Source organism: Hypomesus transpacificus, chromosome 6, assembly GCF_021917145.1.
Source record: "Hypomesus transpacificus isolate Combined female chromosome 6, fHypTra1, whole genome shotgun sequence".
NCBI classification, from domain to species: Eukaryota; Metazoa; Chordata; class Actinopteri; order Osmeriformes; family Osmeridae; genus Hypomesus; species Hypomesus transpacificus.
Window position 1 is genome coordinate 4,337,337 of NC_061065.1, and position 24,308 is coordinate 4,361,644.

Here is a 24,308-nt window from a genome sequence, read left to right on the forward strand (position 1 = left end):
AACAAACACTAATTCAACATCACAGTGTTGTCCATGTGGAGACTTTGGTACACACGCACACACAGCTTTCCCAGAGGTCCCCCAGCAGATGTGTGTGTGTGTGTCTGGGGATAGTCAGGAATGCGAAAGCTCGTAACGCACCTCGGATTTTCCATTCCTGCTGCGTACACGTCCTATTATCAATTTTATACGAAACGAGGAAATTCCTTCTCGTCTATGGCAGCAGTGTGGCCCGGCTGTGTGTGTGTGTGTTTGTGTGTGTGTGTTTGTGTGTGTGTGTGTGGTTGTCTTATGGTGTTTACGTGGCCAACGGCGGCCCCTTCATGTCCAGTTTAATAGCGGTAAAAAAAAACAAACACTGGTTCTCTATTGCTGGTCTGTCTACTGGTCTCTCTCTCTCTCTGTCTCTCTCTCTCTCTCTCTCTCTCTCTCTCTCTCTCTCTCTCTCTCTCTCTCTCTCTCTCTCTGGTCTTTCAGACAGCCCTCTTGTCTTGCTTTGGTCTCTTTTTCTCTGCCTGTTTACCCAGACTGACTGTTTTACTCTGTTAAATGTGGTATTTTACTCATGTGGCCTCTTCTCTACTGGACTACTACTTTATCCTATTCAATCTGATTCTATTTTATTGTGAGCTCAGACGTCAGTGTGCAATCTCCAGTGTGCTAGGGTAGTCAGATGGCTGAGCGGCTGAGGGAGTCGGGCTAGTAATCAGAAGGTTGCCGGATCGATTCCCCACCGCGCCACATGATGTTGTGTTCTTGGGCAAGGCACTTCACCCTACTTGCCTCGGGGGAATGTCCCTGTACTTACTGTAAGTCGCTCTGGATAAGAGCGTCTGCCAAATGACTAAATGTAAATGTAAATGTGCTGTAACACACACACACACGCATGTCTACACACTCATTCACACACACATATTTGTACAGTATTTTTGACACACATTGACACACTAGGTTACCCTACACAGTAACCTCTGTCTGTCAGACAGAAATACATTGGAACATTGGAACGCACATGGCTAATATAAAATCACAGGGTTACTATAGGAACAGCGGGTAACTATAGGAACACAGGGTTACCAGAGGAACAGAGGGATAGTCAAGCTGTTGGTCTTGTCGGAGTTCTACATTTTACTCTTCATCAGGAGCACACACACGAGTAAACTGGACCTTTTGAGGCATGTGTCCTTATTCTGTGTATGCGTGTGTGTGTGCGTGTGTGTGTGTGTGTGTGCGTGCGTGTGTGTTTGCGTGTGTGTGCAGCAGCGTGTCCTTGTCCCCTCTAGACATGGAAAATCCGTCACCTCCAGATGTTCCTAATGAGGCTTTTATTGATGCAGGCGACGAGGCCCAGACACACACACACACACATACATACATAAACACAACCGCGCACACAGGTCTAACTCGATATCTGTGATGTTGCGGAACGCCTGGGACAGAGGGATGGAAACTCCAGATCCGGTTCCCACTCCCCCCCCCCCCACCCCGCCACTCCCACCCCCCTTACTCCCTTCACCCCCGAGAGCCAAAAGTGGATTCTTCCACCTGTAGAGGGAGGAAGAAAGAAGGCCGGTTAAGAGAACGAATGCCCTCTGGACACCAAGCTTGATGACTGCTTCAGAGGAGGAGTTGGGAGGGAGGACAGAGCAGTCACTAAACCTTGTGTGTGTGTGTGTGTTGGGCATGAGGCAGTTTTCCGTGTGTATGTATAGCCGTGTTCCCTGTCTGGTTGTTTTTGTGTGTGCGTGTTGCTATGTGTTCCACCTCTGTCCGTGGATGTGTGTTCCATGGGAGGTGTTTAGTCATGGCGAGAAAGAAGGTTCCAGATCCTCTGTTGTTAAGGGAACAGGATGGAATCTGAGGAACTTTCTTCCACTGGAAGTTTCCTACGCTACCAGCCGGTGTAGACACACACACACACACACACACACACACACACACACACACACGGTTTTGTAGTTTCTCTCAGTCTTTGTTGTAACGGCGATAGTGGGAGACCCTGGGAAGTCTGCCTCTGTCCTTCGGGTGACCACTTCCTGTGTGCTTCCTGTTGACTTCCTGCCGTGTCAGAGAGCTTCTGCTGCTGTCTGGCTCTCTAAGAGGAAGGCCTTGTTGCCTTGGTGCTGTTTTGTACACAGAGACGCACACAAACACACACACATAAACACTGGCAGACATGGAACAATGCAACACAGTGACTCTTCAGAGCTAATAGGAACTAGGTGTGTACATGACTGATAAAGAGATAGAGAAAGACAGGTTTGAGAGAGAGAGAGAGAGAGAGAGAGAGAGAGAGAGAGAGAGAGAGAGAGAGAGAGAGAATATGTTACAGAGGAAGGTCTACAGAGATACAGAGAAAGGGAGAAGGAGAGAAAGAAGGAGTTACACAGAAAAGGTGAGAGAGAGGGAGAAAGCCAGAGCTAGACGAGAGAGCGAAAGACAGGGTAAATGAATGCGGATGTAAGCCCAAATCAGAATCCTAACAGCTTTTCCATTCCCCCAGGACTCATTATCACTGTACAGAGGTGGCAGTATGTTGGTAGTTTATCCTGAACATCTATATCATTCATAGCACGCACCCCCTCTCTCACACACACACACACGCTGTCACACACACACGCCCTGCCAGCACCAAGGCCACAGCAGAGATTTGTGTAAAACCGGTGTGTCCTTGATCATAGCTCTCTAAGACACACACACACACACTCCAACAGGGACACATAATAGGCATTTTCCTTCTCTTTCGACTTCTAAATCAATTCAATTGCATTTTATACAGTGGCCTTCATTGCATTGAAGGTTCAGGTTGTCATGTGTTGGTCAGTCAGCGAGTTAGAGTTATATTGAAGGTTCAGGTTGTCATGTGTTGGTCAGTCAGCGAGTTAGAGTTGCATTGAAGGTTCAGGTTGTCATGTGTTGGTCAGTCAGCTAGTTAGTCAACCAGTCAGTCAGCGCTGAGCAAAAAGCCAAAAGCAATCTGGTCCAGTGCACTCATGTCGACTCTCTCAGTGGCCCCACACACCTGTACCGTGATTCAGAGCCCACAGACGTGCTGATCTAAGATGGGGAGGGATTGGGTCAACCTCCCTGTTTAACAGTACGACCGCTTCGTTTACAGTAAAGATGACATCATTCACAACTCGTTGGTTATTGCCCAATCGGGTTTCACTTCCCTGTATTGCTTCTCCCACTGTCTGAAATGAGTTGATCAACTGGTGCTGTGTGTCTGTCAGGTGGTGTGTGAGGTGTCACGGGGAGGAATAGGTGGGGTCGACCAGAGAGGGATAAACAAAACCATTCAGGCAGATTTGGTAGGCATGACTGTCTGGCTATGTCTGTGTGTGTGTGTGTGTGTGTGTTTGTGGACTAAGGAAATAGGATAGATCGTCTATCCTATCTGCTGATCATGTCGATTCCCATCTTTCCATCTCCCTCTATCTCCTTCCTCATAACTCTGTCTCACCCTCTTTTATTGTCTTTGTCTCTCCTTTCCTTTCCCTTTTGTCTCCTCTCCTTTCTCCTCTCCTCTCAGCCCCTCTCCTTTCCTCTCCTCTCTCCTCTCCTTTCTCCTCTCCTCTCAGCCCCTCTCTTTTCTCTCTCTCCTCTCAGCCCCTCTCCTCTTCTCTCACCTGTCCTTTCCTCTCCTCTCGGCCCCTCTCCTTTCCTCTCCCCTCCTCCTCTCTCCACTCCGCTCCTCTCCTCTTCTCTCACCTCCCTCTCCTCCTCTCTCACGGGAGTGACATTGTCCTGCTGTATAATTCAGACCTGCCAGCCAGGTTGCCAGAGAAGTGGGACACCCTCTTGCTCTGCTTAGCTTAGCTGCAATATTCATGCTCTCCGAAGCTCAGTCATTGTTATTATTATACCAGCAGAACGCAGTGAACGCCTGTGAGTATGTGTACGTTCGCGAGCGTGTTCGTCATAAGTGGCCTCGTTATCCCCAACAGAGAACTACAGCGACGGACGGACAGATGAGAAGACAGAGAGAAAGGGTTATTTTCTCATCTTGTTGTCTCACCATGGATATGTGGACTGGTTGGTTGGATTTGCTGTCCTTTCACAACATTCCTGTCCAAGCTTAGTCAGATTTAGGACGAGTCATATACACCAGCACAAGTGTCACTCCCTCACACACACACACACACACACACACACAAACACACAAACACACACACATGCACACTTTTGAGACACCTTGCTCCTAACAAGGACTGATAAAATGTTCTCGTCCCTGGGTTAAGAGCCCTACATGTGTAACACTGCATAGTCTATCTAATCTTCTGAACAGGAAAGACAAAGAGAAAGGGAGAGAGTGGAGGAGGGAGAGGAAGACATGGAGCCATGAAAAGTCCGAAAGAAAGAGAGAGACATGGAGCAGGGAGAAAGCGACAGGGCCAGGGCGACTGTTTGTGTTGATGAATGCGTAAAAGTCCTGGGTGGAAATTCTGGGAGTTCTCAGAACGGAAATGTGTTTGATGTGACTGACGTTTTACTGCCTCGGCTGCTAATCTCGCCCTGAATCTGAGAAGTCAGTGAATCACAGGATTCACATGTTTCACTTTTTACTTTGAGTTGTCATGCGAATGGGCTCTGAAATCTTTGACACTCTTCTACACTCTGCAAGTGGTTTGAGGGAAAATACTATTGTTTTAAATGAGTCTTGAGCCAACTTGTAAATGTCTTTACTTTCACCTGACATGAAGGCTTTGGTGTGAACTGGCGGGGTGTTGTCAGATTTCTCAGACGTGAGATTCACACAGGTTCACTCACATTCAGACATGCCACACACAAACACTAGCACACCCACTCCCGCACAAAACCCTGATTTGCTTTTTGATTTCTACACTGCTTTCATTTTTTAAAGGTGTGAACCAGTGTGTTCTTCTGTGATATTGCAGAATATTGTGTGTGCATGTGTGTGTGAGTGTGTGTGTGCGCGCATATATTTGTACAGCTACTACCCAGATAGTTACGACTGGAAAGAGTTCACTCTACTCTTCTTGTCTTTCATAAATCAGGATTACTGTAGTCAGTCCAGAGGCAAAGCAAAAATACTAATATCTCAAAAATACTAATATATACTAATACTCAATCTGGAGTCACACCAAGACTACTATAGTAAGTCTAGAGTCACAGCAAGACTACTAGTTAGTTTAGGCTCACAGCAAGACTACTAGTCAGTCTAGAGTCACAGCAAGACCAAAACTAACTGGTCTGAGCATAGCCTAATGGTAGATGCAGAAACAGCTGTACCAATCAGGAATTACTCTGTATTTCAGGGAGTTTCATCAGCATATGTATATCTGTCTCTGTGTGTGTGTGTAACTTGGGTGGGGTTGCGGAGTGTGTTTGTGTCTGAGAGTGTGTGTGTGTATCTGTGAGTATGTTAGGCTGCATGTATTTTCAGGAGGAAATGGCACAGGAAGTGACTTCCCCTGGCAGCAGGAAGTGTCAGTGTGTGTGTGTGTCAGTGTGTGTGTGTGTCCTGAGTAATGGGGTGATTGCTCTCTGCTTCACCTACAGCTCAAGCAAGTCTGTTTCTCTCTTAGAAGACCTCTCTCTGTCTAACATGGAGGCAACTGCACTTTCTCAAAGGCCTTCAAGAAAACCCCCTGACACACACACACACACACATACAATCACACACACGCTCTCTTTGTTTTGCACGCACTCTGTCATAAAACTCTCAGCTCTGTTCCGTCCAGCCAAACCAAAGTCTCTACTGTCTCCTAAAACCTACTGATAGAGAGCGGGAGAGAGAGAGAAAGAGAGGGAAAGAGAGAGAGAGGGAAAGAGAAAGAGAGGGAAAGAGAGAGGGAGGGGGGGGGTAGAGAGATGTGGGGGCAGAAGGTGTAGAGTCGTGGAGGCTAGGCAGATGGGTTGTGATTGGTGCAACAGGCTGACTCACTGTTTGTCTGGTCCAATCATGCAGCCTCGCAGAACTGGAGTGGGTGGAACTGTCAGGGAAGTCTCAAAGCCAACACACACACACACATACACACACAGATGCACTTTACTACCCACAAGGAAGAGGGGTCTTGAGGTCTTAAGTAGGAAGTGGAGGTGGGAAATGGATAGGTGTTTGTGATGGAGAATTTGGGGGGGGGGAATTTTAAGGGAGAACAGTTGGTGTCATTGGGTCCTTTGCAACCTCCACCCACTAAACTGCTGCTACTGCTGTATGTGTGTACACGTGTGTGTGTGTGTCTGTGTGTGTGTGTCAGTGTGCGAGCGTGCATGTGTGTCCGTGTGTGTCTGTATGTGTCTGTGTTTGTCAGTGTGTGTGTCTGCGGGTGTCAGAGTGTGTGTGTGTGTGTCTCTGTCACTGAGTGAGAGGATGACACTTATTACCGGGGTGGTGAGGCTGTCCTGTGTGTATGTATCCAGCCCGCCCGGCGGTCTTTCTGGGTGATTAAGGCGTATTGACGGCCATGTGGTACCCAGCTGGGTCCGGCCTGATCCTGGCACACACACACACAGACGCACACACACACACGCACACACACTAGTTGGGCTCGATGTGGCACTGGCATAACAAAACAACATCCAGCACGACGGGAGAATCCCAGAAAGGATGAGGTGTCTTTTGACGACCAGGTTAACAATACCAGTCATAAGGTTCGACACGCAAACGCTCGAAGATGCTGTGACACCTCCAGGGATGCAGCGCCACTGTCTCATCCCTCCTAGCACCAGGGACAGCTGGCCCGTTCACGGCCCGGTCGTGGGCGACGACGTGAAACTGGTTCCTCCTCCCCGAGCGGCCGATGAGCTGCGGCTCATCCGTTCATCAACGCTCCGCTCTGCGAAAGCTGGGCTGACAGTGCTCAGAGGAAGGGAGGGCCTCGAACCGGAGGGAGACGACGCGAAGGAGGGAAAGAAAAGGAGAGAGAGGGAAGGAGAGAGGAAGGGACATGGTGAGAGAGAGGGAAGGTGAGAGAAAGAGAGAGAGAGGGTGAGAGAAAGAGAGAGAGGACGAGGGCGAGAGCCAAGCGACGACATGAATGCCACTCGCTGATAACATGAACAATTGTTTTTGTGTACATCAGACATCAGAGGCCGACCATGGTGGAGCGAGGCTCCCTGGATGACGACCGTTTTTGTTCACTTTTACTTTTGCTTCGGCGAAACGCATGCACACTCTCATGGTCGCCCTGAATTGCATCAGACATTTGAATCTCTGTGGTTGCCATAACACACACAAACACACACTGAGACAGACACAGACACACACACTTCTCCCACACCACAGAACACTTTTTCAAATGATGGCCCCTTGCCTCCATCAGGAAATCCACTTAGGCCCACTTCCCAGTCACATGACACCTGATGAGTGTGTGTGTGTAACAGGACACCTGTCAGGGCCTGACAGTTAAACGTGTGAGCATGATGTCATGACCACAGCTTCGCTTCTCTGGATTTCTCCCTCATGCACTCATCTCTCTTTTCCTTCATGCTGCTCTCTCCATCAGGTGGACCTGTCACTAGCAGACAGAGGAGAGGGAGAGGAGAGGGGGACTTGGGTGAAGAGAGGGAGGGAGGGAGGGAGAGAGGAGGGGAGGAGAGGTAGGGAGGGAGACGGAGGGTGAGCGAGGGAAGGAAAGAGGGAGGGACATCCAGCTGGACAAAGAGAAGAAAAGAACAACAGTTCTCTGATATGTGTATGTTTGTGTGTGTGTGTGCGTGTGTGTGTGTGTCTTTCTCTCTGGACATGTGACTCTTGAACCCAAGGAGCCATTTCCCCCCTGCTCTCCCCTGGACCAATCACAAACCATTCTTCACCTCCACTCTCTGTTTCCTCCCATCAATATTTTAGCCAACCATTAAGAGCTGGGTAATTGCATAGTCTGAGCGTAGTGCCCCTGGCTAGTAGACTAATTAAAGCAGAAACAGAGTTTAGGCATATTGATTAAGAAGAGGAGGATTAATTATGGAAGACGTGACATTAGCCGAGATGATCTTCCGCTTGGCGTTGGGGAGGAGGGCAGAAAGTGAGAAAGAAAGAGAGCGAACGCGAAGGAAACAAAGAGACAGGACAGCAAGGAACCGAGAGAGACAGAAAGAGAAGAGGGGAGGGCCGACTGAAACAGGACCCCTCTCTCTCTCACAGGGGGGTCTTTGTTTCTCGGCGACCAGCGATGTCCTTAGGACTCTGCCGCTGCCAAATCCCCCCCCCCCCCCTCGCTCTGATGCCAGATAAATGTGTCAGTGCCCGTGTGGCCTGTGCCACTCCAGAGCTCTCCGTTACACTCTCTCTCTCTCTCTCTCTCTCTCTCTCTCTCTCTCTCTCTCTCTCTCTCTCTCTCTCTCTCTCTCTCTCTCTCTCTCTCTCTCTCTCTGGGTGATAGAGGGGGGTGGGAGACAAGGGCAGGGAGAAAGGGGTGAATGGCGAAGGGGGGTTGAAGGGGGGGGGTGTCACCATGGCAGCAGGGCAGGGGACAGCAGATCACAGGTGTGCCTGATGGACCCATCTTGTCTGGTCCCCTTGGTTTCTTCCTCACGTGTGTGTGTGCGCGAGTGTGTGTGGGAGTGTGTGTGGGTGTGTGTTTGAGAGAGGGCGGGGGGGGGGGGGGTGATGAACCTGGAGCCCTGAGGGCTCTTCATCCTCTGATACATTTAGATTCTTAATGCCACTTCCAATGGCCCCGCTAACTCCCTCTGTCACTGGCCTGAATGATTCACCAGGTGAAGAATGATGATGGTAGGAGAAGAGGGGAGGAGGGGAGGGTGGGGGTGGGAGTAAATGAGAGGAGAGAGACAAATGAAGTAGGACCTTTTACATCCCTAGGCTTTTCTCCTTTTTGAAGCGTATGAAGGAGAACGCATGTGTGTTAACTGAGTGCGGTCCGTGCTGCAAGTGTAATGCTTGGTTATGCGTGAGCCGGGAGAGTCAGTGTAGGGTAAAGAAATAAGCACATCAATCATAACCCTAACCACACGGGGTTGACCCCTAACTGTAACCCTCACCTAAGCACACACATTAAATGCTTAAGTTTAACCAATGTTACAACATGCAAACTGGGGATCGGATGTATTTATTAGTGGCAGATACCGTTTCTGAACTTTTTCCAGCCTAGCTACAGCCTGATTGTTCTCACATCTATGATTGTGACCAGTGTGCGAAATACGGGAGGGTCTGGATGGGCTCGACCCTCCCGATTAACCCATGAGGCCCCCTGAAAGCCTCAAAAGCAAAATTTGAAGGGGGGTCTCAAATTTTTGCTACATAAATAAAGAAATATTGTCACTAATGGTCACTAAAATGTTTTTAAGCTCATGTCCAGTCCCTGCAAATTTAGATCGGTATTGCGCAACAACTGACAGCTGGGTACCCCCCCGAATATTGACGGGTATTTCGCACACTGGTTGTGACAGAGCCACATCACAACCTCATCATACACACATACAGGTAGTGCAGTGGAATGAGAGGCCTGTTTCTCACTGAATGTTGTTTTCTAAATGCACCACTGAACCATCAATTGAGTTACTACAGCAGCCCTTCAATAGAAAATATCCTTAATAATTCAGTGATTGCAAAAGAGCAATGTTTGGTTAGAGTGGACATTTGTTGAAGTGTGTGTTTGTGTGTGTGTGTGTGTGTGTGTGCACATGCATATGTGTGAGCGTGTGTGGGGCCGGGTATTGTTTGAAAACCTATCTCAGTAATCCCATTTAGACAGCAACGATAATCATAATTTGAGGCAGCAATGGTAGGCATGACGACAGAATTAATTAGAGTGCAAGCATATCAATGAAGTCTAAACATGGAGAAGAGGAGAAACACAGTCACTCGCACATACAGCGCAGATTGAATGGAACATCTCCTGTGCCTGATACATTATCTACTATGTTAAGTAATGTTCCCATGGTTGTCTTGGTTTCAGCTGCTTAAAAGTCATTTTGTATTTAACTTGGATGTTTTTTCTCAGACTGGTTCATAACTGCTACACCAGCCACTCCCCCCCTCCTCCCCTTCGCGTACTGTAACAATTCTGGTAACCATTCACGGTCTCTATGACAACCATGATAGGTGCCACAGTCACGCTGAAACACCTTGGCTCAGACACCTCCACATCCTGTGCCCGTTCGCTGGTCGCTTGTCAAACGCGTTTGTCAAACCAAGAATTATGCCATTCAATTCTTTTGTTCGCCACAAACCAGAAAGAAAAGAATTGTTTTAGGAAGCATCACCAGTAATGTTGGGGGACATTGGAACATTTGACGGACGCAAGTGCCAGTGGCAGGTACCTGGTCTGGCTGCTAGCATGTGTGAACTAGAAAATGTATCATTGCTGTGAAAAGAGAGCGTCCGTACAGATGTCGGAAGGTTCAATTCCCACCCTGAGTTCACGCCTAAGAAGTTGTGGCTCAAGGGCAATGAGATAGAGGGTGTGTGTCTCAATGCCCTGGCAGAAATAACAGCCTCCCTCTCTGCCAAAGAGAGCAACTTCTAGAACAGAGACAATCTCTCCGCTCTGTGTGATATAAGACCCCCCCAAAAAAGTCATTTGGAATCAATTATTTACTTTGATTATATACGGTCTTCTTTAGCATAGCTGTATCGACTGTACCATCTGAAATATTTTACACACATAGACTGCTACAGCCAGCCAGCTAATTCAAAGACTGAGAGAGCGAGAAAGAGGGATAGGGAGAGAGGAAGAGAATGGTTGTTGTGTCTATTGTTGGTGTCAAGGGCTGTGCTGTACAACAGCGAGGCATCCCTGGTATTGGGAATTCACAAGACATTCCTCCCTCCTCTTCTCTTTATCTCTCTCCATCTCTGTTTTCCTGCTGTTAGATTAGTCCGTTGTGTCCGTTTCTGTCATCAACATAGACCGCCGTGGTGGAGAGACAGAAAAATATAGAAAGAGAGGGAAGAAGGGAAAGGGCGGGGGGGGGGGGGGGGTAACAGAGACTTTGCTGGTTACTAGTGGGGACAACACATTTAAATCTTCCGTGCTGTGAACAAGTGACCTGTAGCCAGTTGATCCCGGATTTATTTGGTAAGAGCTGTCTGCGTCATGTTCTGATTGGAGGAGGTCCCCGACACTTCCTGTGTGAATTGGTGACACACACGTTGGCTCCATTCATTGGCCATGCCGGTGTGTGGGAGGCCAAGAGAGGCCCTTTCATACAAGGTGTCAATCCTTGCAGTTCTTAGTGTGCGTAAGGGGAATGAGTGTGAGGGCATGACAGCAGTTGAGGTGTGGCGGGAAAACTCTGCTGTATGACTTTCGCCTGTCAATCTGACCCAGAAATTACCAAATGAAGCAGACATTCGCCGTCACTGTTCCTTGCCAGTGAATCTCTGCTCTGTATATTTGTTACTGTGTAGTGACTCTGTAACAGTATAGCAGGGTAACAGTGTAGTGACAGTGCAACAGGAGTATACAGCAGTGTGAACGTTGAGCAGCATTGTAACGGTGTGTTTCTCCTCCTGTGTCTCTCTACAGAGGTTTGGGTGGCATCTGAGGGCTGGCTGAAGGCTCCTGACCTCCTCCCTGCCCTCCTCACCCCACCAAACCAAGGGAACCCCACAGCCAGAGGACTGGGAGATCCCCAAGAACAAAAAGACTAATCCTCAGAGGTGAGTTCACACAGACACACACACACACGCTTAGAGAAACACACACACCAACACAAACATACACTCACAGACCCCAGGCCCCAGAACCAGACCTTGCCACCTCCCGGCAGATGTCCCCCCCCCCCCCCCCCCCCCCCTCTCCTGTGGTGTTGATCTGGGATCATGTTGACCATATGGTTCCTTCTTGTTTTTCTCCCTCGCTGGATGGAAAGTTCAGCGTTGAAATAGCTGGAAGTTATGATGTACACTGTTCCACAGGCTGCGGCCAGAATAGTACAATAGCCTAGTGATGGATGTGTCTGTGAGTTGTCTGAAATCTTGTCGTCACAAAGGACCCACGTTTGGAAGGAAGGAATATAGCTACTAAGATTTTAAGGATGTGTTCAGGTTCTGGTTAACTAGCGTTTAAGGTTGCTAGTCACTGCTGTCTTGAAAGAAGAACTAGCTGTTTTTGTGAGCTTACATGGTAACCTAACAGCTAGCGCCACAGGTGAGAAGAGGAGAGAGAAGGAATGGAGGAGAGAAACATGAAGCATGGTGTGGTAAGTGGAGTCACTGGTGAGAAAGACAGTTAATCAGACTCTGTACAGCTGTTTCCAGACATTTCTGCAAAATGTTGTGGAAAATGTAATGAAGGCTAGCTGGGTAATGGTTTCAAGCTTCCACTCGTGGAAAAAATGACAGTCTTTCCATTGACAATTAAGACCAACATGAAGCCCAGCTAGTTATTTTTTCTTCTTTTTTTCCTTTCCTACTTTTCCTTCCTCTCTCCTTCTCTTTCCCTCCCTTCTTTCCGTCCATCAGGGGGATGTGTGGGTTTTTTATGCCGGGCTTAAATGAAAACATTAACTGTGAGCAGCTGTGCCGAGTTCCGCCGCCAGTTAGCGTAGTTAGCGTTAGCATGGTTAGCATTACAATTACCGTAGTTAGCGTGGTTGGCGTGGAACTTCGTAATCTCTCCCACAAAGAACCTTGCATGCATGTTTAGCCCCGTACCCATTCTGGTGAAGCATCTTCGATCTAAATGGGACACCCATTGGGGATTCTACCGGCCAGGTTCATAGAAACCCTCCCCTCCCTCCCCCAGCCTCCGTGATATCTGTTCAAAAGTGATCTAGTGTCTTTAGTAAGACATGCTCGAGTATGCCCTTGTCTCAGACTGGGCTCCTGCTGTAGTTGCTGATCTGGACCGCTGCCTCCCTATGCTCCATCTCACAGTACAACTGCTGACCCACCTCTGTCTCTCACATCCTAATGTTTGACATGAAATGGAGCGCAGGGACCTGACACTGGATCAGTTCTTGTGCTCTTGACGTGCCATGTAAATTGCAGGCCCAGTTGTCTCTGCTGCACCCCCCCCACCCCCCCCCCCCCCCCCACCACCACCATCCCCCGACCTCCTGGCCTCCATAACACCCCTGGCTGCTCTGAAGCCTCCCCACTGTGGCCTCCACAGAAGAGAGGAGAGAGTGTGTGTGTGTGTGTGTGTGTGTGAGACTAGGTCAGTCCAGGGAAATTATGTCACCCTCTGGTTCATATCAGACCTGTCCAAAGTCCACAGCCTGTTCAGGGCTAATTCATCTTCAAGCCCTGTTGCTGGCGAGGCGGATGGATCTGCCTCCCTGGACGGCCCTGCCGCGGTGGTTAACCATAATGTGTATATATGCTTACTGATACAAGATCCCACTGATAGCTTTTCTCCTTCCATGCTGTGCAGTTTGCGCAGTTTTGTGCGTTGCGTTGTTTTGTCCGTCCGGTACTGCTATGTTGCGTTGTGTGCAGTATGTGTTGTGTTTTATAACCAGTCTTTTCATAACGCCAAGTCAACAGCAGCACAGTAACCCCCGCCTGCCACCCTTCAGACAGTTTCCTCCTTCCTCCTACACAGCATCTGTCACCCACACACACACGCACACACACTCACATACTGCTCACCCCGTCTTTAGAATACTTCTACCGCATCCCACACACACATTTATTTAGGAGAATGAGAGAGGGAGAGGCAAAGAGACAGCAAGAGAGAGAGAGAGAGAGAAAGAGCGAGAGGGAGAGGGAGAGAGAGACAGCAAGAGAGAGAGAGAGAGACAGCGAGAGAGAGACAGCGAGAGAGAGAGAGAGAGAGAGAGAGAGACTCCCTGGTAAATCTATCTTTGGTCGTGTACAAGTTCTCCCTCCTACCTGCAGTCTGTCTGCTACTCCAAACGAGGCCTAACTACCAGAGTTTTGAGGGATGAAGTGAATCTTTCATAATAGACCATTGAAAAAATATACATTGACATTCTAATTGAACCTATATGCACACATAGTTCTGCATGGTTGTGGTGTCTTATGTATGTGTGTGTATGTGAAATGTTTCGAGGGGCTGTGGTGTTTCTCCGTGTTTACGACCATCTGGTCCTTATTACATTGATGACTCCTCTCTTTCCTCTGCCTCGCCCACCCTATCTCTCTCTCTGTATCCATCTACCCTTTTCCCCCTCTCTCTCTGCCTCGGTCTCTCCATATCTTTTTTTCAAGGACGATAGACAGCTATTGATATTGCTTCATGTTGCCGGGTTTCTTAACAATGCTGTGTGTGTGTTTGTACGGACAGTGGATGAGAGAACATTTAAGATAACCTTCATGATTAAATGTTTTACGAATATGAACGCCTCGTACCTTTGGAGGGCATTTATTCACTACTGTCCATTCGTCCAAAAGACGAGGGGGCCAGGGGTCTATTTTCAGAGCGCTCTCGTGCAGCTTAGCCAGCCAGCTGCAGCTGTAAAAGTTGCCTCCTCCAGTAATGAGCTGAAGCCTTCTATCCTCCTTGTCTCTCTCTCTCTTTCTCTCCCTCACTCCCTTTGCCCAGGTCAGGTCTTTGTTACCATAAACTCTGTAATTACTGAATGGAAACAATTAGCAGTTGGCTGAATAATTAACTGCCTCTCGCCACTGCTGTGAGGGCCCGGAGACTAAGACATGTACACCGATCCTGTTCATTTGCATTTAGTCATTTAGCAGACCTCTTATCCAGAGCGACTTACAGTAAGTACAGGGACATTCCCCCGAGGCAAGCAGGGTGAAGTGCCTTGCCCAAGGACACAACGTAATTGGCACGGCCGGGAATCAAACCGGCAACCTTCTGATTACTAGCCCGATTCCCTAACCACTCAGCCATCTGACTCCCCCGTTCAGAAACCAGAGCCCACCTGAACGAGCTCAGTGCAGAACATTTCTGCTGCACACTGTCACACCGATAGGCCCAAACGAAAGGAAGTGTGTGGGTGGGTGTGCGTGTGTGAGTGTGCAACCAAAGGGCTCCATGATTGCCCTACTGTAGTAGATCAGCGAGGATCTAGGCCAGTTTGACAGCATCCAGATCCTGATGTCCTCTCTGCCATATGCAAACTTCAGACCTACATGCTCCGTCTCTGTGTTTTCACAAGCGCCCGCTCAGGCCTTAATAGCAGATGGTCATCAGCTTACATCAACAGAACCTCATGCACACATTTTTGACTTGCAAAGCAGGGCAGGCAGTGCAGAGGTCCGGGGTGCGGGTGGAGAGCCTTTTACTGTTCACTGTCACAGCTGTGCAGCGAGCTAGCTCGTGCCGACCCGTCTGATAGAGGGAGAAAGAAAGTGAGGGGGGGATCCCCCTTGGAGAGAAAGAAAGAGGAGGGTTGGAGTTAGACTATATCACGGGAAAGAGAGAGATGGACTTTCGGAGTGTTTCTTAAGTACGTAGTTTGGCAACAGATTCAAATCCTCGGTCTGTTTTAGTTTAGTTCACACTCCTCTGGTTGATATATTAACTTATGGGTTTGCTGTCTGCTACAGTGTCCTGCGGCGAACCCTCGGACTGATGTCCACACAAACACACACACACACAAACACAGTTCTGCTTCAAATACTTTCACAACATTTTTCCGTACAAACACTCTCACCTCAATTCTTTATCAAGTGCAGCCTTATGAGGATGAGTGTACTACCTATGATTTCAGTGAGAGACCCCCTGGAAGGCTAGCTCTTTGTCTGGCTACAATGGGACTGCTTTAGCGCCAAGGGCTGGCTAAAACCTCCCTGGGCTAAGAACCTCCCACACTGCTACAGATCCTCCGCCAGAGATGGAGGTGGGAAGACGCACTCACGCACACACACACGCACACACTCACACACGCACACACACACGCACACACACACAGCTCCACCCCAGATAGAACTCATCTTAGTACGGAAGCAAAGTTTCAAACCCACACACTACACTTTCTGTTGCTCGAGGGTAGCAGGGGCTGATGGACAGCTATCGATCTATCCGTGCGTGTGTGTATGTGTGTGTGCCTTATTTGCTTTGGGCTATATATATGTACTGCAAGTGGAGTATGCATAGATTATGGGTGCATCTGCTTGGCAGACCAAGTTTGCGTTAGACGGGTCAGTCTGTCAGACTGTGGAGAGCAGCTTACATAAAGTACTTGAATCATCTAGGCAAAGGTTGCTGTTTATATCCATGAGGATGTGCTCCTACCTACTCTATTGAGAGGTGCCCTCACCACACTTTTCGCTGTGTGTGTGTGTGAGTGTGTGTGTGTGAGGTGCCCCCACCACCACGCTCTGCTTCGGTGCCTGTCCCACGCACACTTCCTCCAGATGCTCCACTTGAAAAGGATGCCAATGGATATTCTCACCCACACTCACAAAATAGGACATGGTTTTTCAGCGGCAATGAATAACACTTTATATAACCCATTCAGCAGGCTCTCTTTCACTGGAAATTGCTTGCCTTATGCAACACTTAGTTTCATCAATGGTTGGAGACGACGATGCATCCGCAGATGGGAAAAAAGTTGATGGAGAAGCTCAGTACATCGCTAAGGCTTACATATTGAAGAAAAAAACTAACCGAGCCTGTTTTATGATGGCACCGTCCAAGTGTTTACTTTTACAGTTTAGACCCATAGGGCAATGGTGTTGTCATGCTTAGACAGGCTGGGGGACATTTGTGGTGAAGCAGGTTAACCTCATTTTCTGTGTGCTTGCTCAGGTGAAAGTACATTCTCAGAGTTCTCCCATGTAGAACAGAAACTGTACTGTTCTTGATTCCATTGCACCACTGTAATATGAATCTTATTGTAATCTATGGCGCAATGGAATGTGGAACAGTATTTTATTGGTGTATACATGTGTGGGTAAATGAGAAATGAGAGGTCTGGTTTGTTCTCAACTTAGTGTCTAAGCTCTGGGTTCCACACACTGCTACCCTGCCCACATTCCTCCTGTGTAATACCATGGAGGAGAAGGAAAACAAAACTGGTCCAACGATACTGTTTAAGGTTCTATAAATACACTAAGTTTTCTGACAGGGTTATTTTTAGTGTGCATGTTAGGCCTCAAGACTTGAGCGTCATACACACACATCTTTTTATGTTCCTTCCATGCCCCTGTCAGCACAGAAACACTGTGTGTGTGTGTGTGTGTGTCGCAATCAGAAAAAACAAGTACAGTACAACAAAAAAAGTTTAAAAAAAGAATGCAAAACAGAGTGCCGTTTTCAGCTGGTTGGCCTTCCCAGAAAAACACAGTATTGGTTCTGTGTTCAGGTATTGGTCTGGTCCCCTCAGACTGAGGGTGTGTTTATATCCTGTCAGTTTGCCTTCATGCGCTGTGCGCGTATGTATACAAAGTCAAAGATTAAACACAGGTAACGATAGAGGAGAAGGTGCCGCTCCTGGTTGTTCCTTTCATCACGCCCCCGCACGTACAATGTGTGATGTCACTTCCCTTAGCTATTTTTATTCCTTTGTGTCTTTTTAAGAACTGCGTGGGCCTCGCTGTCACTGATGACTCACAGCTCGGGGGAGGGGGCGGTGCAATCTGCTAACTGCACTGCGAAGTGCTCACATTCGGAATCTCAACTTAGATCTACGTCTTATGTGCCATCCTACCTTCATGCCAATGTCTGGCCCGGCACACAAACTGGGATCTTTGTGGGGTATGGTATTGTTAACGGTTGACTGATATGAATCAAAATGTATGCCGAGAGTTGAGTTTAACGACACTTTAAGGCAAGGAAGTTAGTGTTGTTTTGCTTTAAATCAAAAAACTTCTGTATTTGTCTCTCTTAGGTCGGTCGGTCTTGTTGAAGAAACTTCAGCGGAAGCTGTGAGAAGAGGTACTTCAATCACTTAAAGTAAGTGTCAACTTTTAGGATTGGATGTGATTTACCATAGGGCATAATATTGAGAATATCACTCACTCCTTCACTTCCCTTTCTCTTTCTCTTCTTACGAAACCCTTCAGATAACACAAGCGCCAAGGATTTGGATCCTTTCGGTTGAACAGGGACAAAGCGGGCAAGACGTCTCGAGCATGATTGACAGAGGGAAGGAGTTCTAATGCTGACCTCTGACAGTCGCCATCCCTCCAGATTGGAACACAGTCCCAGCTGCTATGGCAGAACCCTGTATCTGACAACCCAAGCTGTGACAGCACTTGACATGTCTGCTTGCCGCAGTTTAGACTTCTAACAGCCGACACCCCTAAGAGAACACCCCCCCGTCCTCCTCCAACCTACGTCAAGAGGACCATGGAGCCTCGTGAACCCGCTGCTGCCCAGAAGGGCCCATCGGAGGGGCGAGACAAGGCCCCGCTCCAGAGGAAATGGGCGTCTGAGCCCTCGTCCGCGGGCTCCAAACGAAGCACTTTTGCTGACCCCAACGTCAAGCGCCACTCGCACCTCGAGAGTTTACCTTGTGGCGCTGGCGGCGGTGTGGCACACAAATATGGTGGCGGAGGTGGTTCCGGGAAGCTGCTCTCCTCTACCATTGGTCAGTCATCTCAAGACAGTCAGTATGCACAGGCCAAGGCCCAGCATCAGGCCCAGGGCTTCCCCCAGGGCTACCCCTACCAGCTTGCCCCGCCCTACCCACAGCAACCCATGCAGGAGCGCTTCCTATCCGGGGCCAAGCCCCAACCTGGTCTGGAGCCCCACGCTTGGCCCTTCGCTGGCCAACTGCCCTCAGAGGACCTCTACCCTGGACACTCCCGTCCCCACGGAGCGGGATTTCCCCGCCAGAAGTCTCCCAGCTTGCCCAGCTCTTTCGGCCAGTACTCCCAGTCTGGCCCAGAGCCCCCGGAGGAGGGCTACAAGAAGGAACAGAAGCCCAAGAAGCCCGGGAAGTACATCTGCCACTACTGCGGCAGGGCCTGCGCAAAACCCAGCGTTCTGAAGAAGCACATCCGATCGCACACCGGGGAGAGACCCTACCCGTGTCTGCCCTGTGGTTTCTCCTTCAAAACCAAGAGCAACCTGTACAAACACCGGAAGTCCCACGCCCACGCCATCAAGGCGGGGCTGGTGCCCTTCTCCGACTCGGGAGCGGGACGCGGGGATGTGGATCAGGCCTCCTCGCTGGGGGAGGCCGAGGCCCACTCGGACGGGGAACAGAGCACGGACACAGACGAGGAAGGCGTGGAGGCCTCCATGCTCCTGGACAAAAGGAGCCCCGTCCCACAGATCTCCTTTGAGTCCGACAAGAGATCCATGGACAAGGGAGGGGAGCCAGCGTATGCAGACGCAGCCGAGGAGCTGGCATTGATGTCGATGAAAGTGCCTATTTTGATCATCCCCAAACAGGGGATCCCCTCCACGGGCATGGAGTGTCCTCCCTTCGCCGACCTTAAGGGGGTGCACATCAGCTCTCTGGTGGGTCGGGGAGTGGACGAGTCACCCACCATCAAGCAGCGCTTGGCCCTGAGGCTAGTAGAGAAGAAGGGGCAGGACTCTGAACAGTCTCTCAACCTCCTCAGCCCCCACAGCAAAGGCAGCACCGACTCTGGGTACTTTTCCCGCTCCGAGAGCGCAGAGCAGCAGATCAGCCCGTCCAACAACGCCAAGTCCTACGAGGAAATCATGTTTGGTCGGACCTGGTACTATCGGCCCAACTCCAGGTCCAGGCAATCTATCACCGTGGGAACGGCTGGCCAGGACCCTAGCATGGTCAGTCTGGGCAAGGCTGGCACTATTCTTGAGGTTAGCATGGGTAAGATCTCTGAGGATCACATATTCTTCAAGGGGGACTGCTTAGGAGAGGACGGACAGCTGCTGCCAGGTGCTGACCCCAAGCAGTACCCCACAGGCCCCTGCCAAAGTAACACCGGGCTGTTGGAAGCCCCCAGCGACTCTGCCACTCTGATCAGGAGCAACTCCATGCCAACCTCGTCCCCCACCAACCTGAATGTGCCCCCGGGCATCCGCGGCAGCCATTCCTTCGATGAAATGATGACATCGGACGATGTCTTCTACCCAGGAAGTGGTCTGAGGAGGCTCAGGAGACAGGCTGCCTTTGAGCACTCGGCTCACGAAAGCCACGGAGAGACTGACGTCTACGGAAACCTCCCCAGGAATGTCCCCGGTTCTGTCGCACTTAAAATGGGGGAACGCAGCTCGGGGCTGCCAGAACACCCTGCTTACAGCCCGTACGGTACCAAGGTAGGAGTGATGGAGAACACCACACGTAAACGCAGGAAGGAAAAGAGTGTCGGGGATGAGGAGGACAGTCCAGGACATTGCGACAGCAGCTGTAGCGGCTCTGTGGAGATGCTGGGGGACTATGATTGTAAACAGAGCAGTCAGGACAACTCAAGGGCCACCCCCTCCATTTACAGTGCACATAGCCAATCAGACAGCTTCGACACATGCACAAGTATGTGTTCGGAGGACATTGTTTTAGTCCCGGAATCCGATCGCAAGGCAGCCGGTAACGTCATCTCAGTCATTCAGCACACCAACTCCCTCAGCCGGCCAAACTCTTTTGAGAAATCCGAATCATTTGAGCAACCCGTTTACCAGCAAGATAAGCCCTCCACACAGTACTCTGAACAGTCCGATGGTGAGAACATTGAAGATCAGGTCCAGAGTCCAGAGTCACTGTTGAGAACTGAGGGCATGGAGCAGCATCAACAGAGTGACAGCGAGCTACCCGCTAACGCGACGTCCACCGACCAGAGCTATCACATCCCCCACAAGCTGGTCCGGCAGCCCAACATCCAAGTGCCTGAGATTAGGGTGACAGAGGAACCAGACAAGCCCGAGAAAGAGCCGGAAGCTCCGGTGAAAGAACCGGAGAAGCACGTAGAGGAGTTCCAGTGGCCCCAACGCAGCGAGACCCTCTCCCAACTCCCCGCTGAGAAGCTACCCCCGAAGAAGAAACGTCTGCGCCTGGCAGACCTGGAGCATTCCTCTGGGGAGTCCAGCTTTGAGTCCACCTGCACAAGCCTGTCTCGCAGCCCAAGTCAGGAGAGCAACCTCTCTCACTCCTCCAGCTTCTCCATGTCCTTTGAGCGCGAGGAGGGCCTGAAATCCGCTTCCCCCACCAAGCAGGATGAGTTGACCAGGCAGTCTGAGTTTCTGACCGTCCCAGGTAGTGGACATTCCCTCTCCATTCCTGGTCAACACCAGCAAAGGGAGATGAGAAGGTCCTCGTCAGAGCAGGCTCCATGCGCACTGCCTACAGAGGTACCTGAGATACGTAGCAAGTCTTTTGACTATGGGAGCCTGTCGACCTCCTCCAGACAGGGGGAGATCTACTGCAGTGCGTCCGCTATGAAGGAGAGGAGACGGGGCTACTTGGTCAGGCAGGCCTCCCTGAGCGTCTACACAGAGACAGTTGTCCACGAGGCAGGAGGAATGGAGGTGGCCATCAAACAGGAGCACCCAGATCACGGAGCCTCCCACACAGCCTGGCCAAGCCCCGCTGCCTCCTCTCACGGTGCTCCAACCAGTGAAGGAGCCAGGTCAAAGAGGCTCGGACAGACAAGCCTAGGGCCCCACCACCTTCATTTGCAGCACAGTACCAGCGAGGACAGCCAGCAGGAGGAGCCCCCTCTGTACCAGAGGCCCCCACGTCTGCCCGGCCAAGCTTCAGCCGAGGGAGAGCATCTGGGTCACGAGGTTATGACCCAGGATGCGATGCAGTATTCATCTCTCCAGGGGGGTTTGGCTTCGCTGCCCTTTTTGCCCATGCAGCCCGGTCTCTTCTGGCATCCAGAGTCCACCCAGAGACACAAGCAGCACCTGGCGTTCCAGACACACCCGCTCCACAAGCAGTTACATAGCAGGCAGCCTAATCTACCCCACCCACTCCAGCAGAAAGCCCATGGCCCTGCCCATCAATCCATACAGCAGATACAGGAGCAGTGTGGCAGTAAAGGAGATGGTGTCAACAATGCTAACAGCGGTAGCAGCTACCCCTTCCCCTCCAGGGCCTCCCCCCAGAACTTTAGCCCGCTCCATTCCCAGGTGTCCCTGACCACCACTAGCACCCTGCTAATCCAGCAGGGCCAGCCGGTCTTCGCCACCCAGAATGCAGGCTCCCAGGCCTCCTTGCCTCCCGGCCTCCGGGTCCCAGTCAGGATCCAAACTCACGTGCCATCCTACGGAAGTGTTACGTACACAAGTGTTTCTCAGATGCTTGGCCCCCATGGCCAGGAGTCCTGCTGCACCTCAGCATCCCTCCTAGGCGGTTCTTCCAAATCAGGGATGGGCTTTAACCTGGCGCAGATCCTGGGTCAGCCGGGATACCCCCTATGGAAGAGTCCGGAACCTTTGCCCGGACGACTCAACACAGGGATCCCGCTGTCTCTGACATCGGGTACCATCTCGACCACAGACGCCTCATCCAGCCTGGGTGGCGGCAAGCGCATGCTGTCCCCAGCTAGCAGCCTGGAGCTCTTCATAGAAACCAAGCAGCAAAAGAGAGTGAAGGAGGAGAGGATGTATGGACAGATTGTGAAGGAACTGAGCGCCGTTGAGCTAAGCACCTCCAAGGAGGAGAGGAGGTCATTAAAGAGCGAGAGCTCCATGGACGATCTGGAGAGGATGTCCTCCTCCCCCCCGGTGGATTTCCCTGACTCTAACAGGATCCCAGTCCGTTCCTCAGCCCCCCACTTGCCCGAAGTGCCCCCAGTGGACAGCTTCACCCCCCCCCTGCAGATCGTCACCGACTCCCCCAGTCAGAGGGAAACGGAAGGGAGAGCCAGCTCGCCAGAGGACCTGGATGTGGACGACTCCACTCGCGAGGCCAGCAACAGCCCCCAGTCCATGGTCTCTCCCTCGGACACTCCCGAGCCCCCAGACTCCAAGCACGACCTGGCCAATAAGATTCCTGTCAACATGCTGGTGCAGCTAGCCGCCAACCAGAGCGTGACGGCGAGAGGTGGCACCCTCCTCCTGACAGACCTGGCGGACGTTCACCAGCTCTTCCAGTTCCCCAGTCTGAGGACCACCACCAGTGTCTCCTGGTGCTTCCTCAACTACACCAAGCCCAACAACAGCCAGACCACGCCACTGACGTCGGTCTACGGCTCCTGGTGCGTCAGCTCCTACAACCCCAACCCCCTGAGCCTGAGCACCAAGGCTATGCTGGCGCTGCTGTGTTCCAAACAGAGGAGGAACACTGAGCCCTACACCATGGCTGCCATGAGCACACCTGGCGAGGGGAAGCTGGTCTCCTCCCTGGCCTGGAAGCAGAGGATCGAACAGGTAAACACAACGCTCAAACCAAGCTGGTTGAGTAAAACGAGGGGCTCAAAATAACACAAATCTTGTCAGTTGGCGACGATTCACTTATTTTAGACCAATTTGCATCCATTCCACGTTGTGTTTGTTGAGCTGTGTCTCACTGATTGCGTGTCTGTTTCTCCCAGGTGAAGCCAGAGCACATGCAGACTGATGTGAGCAAATATGGGAAGAAAATGAAAAGCCAGATGTCCCGAGAGAGGAGCAAGGAGGAGCATGGGGAGAAGGAGGGCTCCTCCAAGCAGGCTGAGCCTACACGTATCAAGATCTTCGAAGGAGGGTATGTCAAGATGGCTGATAACCACCATTTCAGTTTAGAGGGTAGGCCTTTTGAAATCAGCATGGTGGCTCCTTTAGAGCAAGATTCCCTACTTTAGGTTTTCAGATTGCGGCCTGTTTAAGAACGACAACAGCAGCTGATGCTGAATAGATTTTTGGTCATGTGATAATTTTCTTTACACATTCAATGACTTGTCTAAGGCTCTTCTGATGTGAGCATTTTTAAACTATCACTGTGGTATTTCGGAGTGAAGCAAGACTTGTTAACTTCATGATTATGACCTCATGGGCGGTTCCCTCTGACATATCGTGGTTTCTTCATTAGAGATGGTTGACAAGAAGAATAGCCTTTTCAGATGGTATTTTTCTCATTTTCTGTTCTGCTCTCTGTTCTGTTACCATACAGTGTTCATTACTATACAGTAAAGTCAAGCTCTGTAAAAAAAAAACTGCTTTGGGATTATTGAAGACAGTACTGCACAATTGAATACAACTTTATTGTCCCCTGAGGACACTTTGTGTGCAGAATGAAAACAGAGACAGAATAATGTCAACAACAGTCAGTCTTGAGCAGATGGTGCAGAAATAGCCCGCAAGTCCACCTTTCCTTCTCTCTCACTCAGGGCTACACACATGAATACATTTTCACATATTATTTTCCAATCATAAGAAATTTTCACATTTCTTGAAATGATATCCTCATGATATTACCATGTGTAGTCGGCGCAAAGAGAAACCCCATCTAAACTCCAGTTCCTAACTGAATCCAGCTGTCTAAATGTCTCAGAGTCATCCATAGTTGCAATTGGCCCAAAACCATTTTCTCTGAGTAGTAAAATGCAGGCTCTGTGTGTGTAGTGTCGTGTTTGATGTGTGGACTAT

At 50.2% G+C, this 24,308-nt stretch overlaps 1 protein-coding gene across 4 annotated transcripts in view; it reads left to right on the forward strand.

The window, feature by feature from the left end:
• The window catches only part of hivep2a (HIVEP zinc finger 2a), a 50,737-nt gene that overhangs the window by 20,459 nt on the left and 5,970 nt on the right, over positions 1-24,308 (forward strand). For 3 of the 4 annotated variants that reach the window (XM_047022071.1, XM_047022073.1, XM_047022074.1), the window contains exons 3-6: positions 11,457-11,590; positions 17,695-17,759; positions 17,870-23,111; positions 23,276-23,427. In XM_047022071.1, coding sequence (XP_046878027.1) covers positions 18,156-23,111; positions 23,276-23,427 — 5,108 coding nt within the window. In that variant the 5' untranslated portion in view covers positions 11,457-11,590; positions 17,695-17,759; positions 17,870-18,155. Of the gene's footprint in view, positions 1-11,456; positions 11,591-17,275; positions 17,562-17,694; positions 17,760-17,869; positions 23,112-23,275; positions 23,428-24,308 lie in introns of those variants that run through there. The other variant, XM_047022075.1, reaches the window with a different exon arrangement.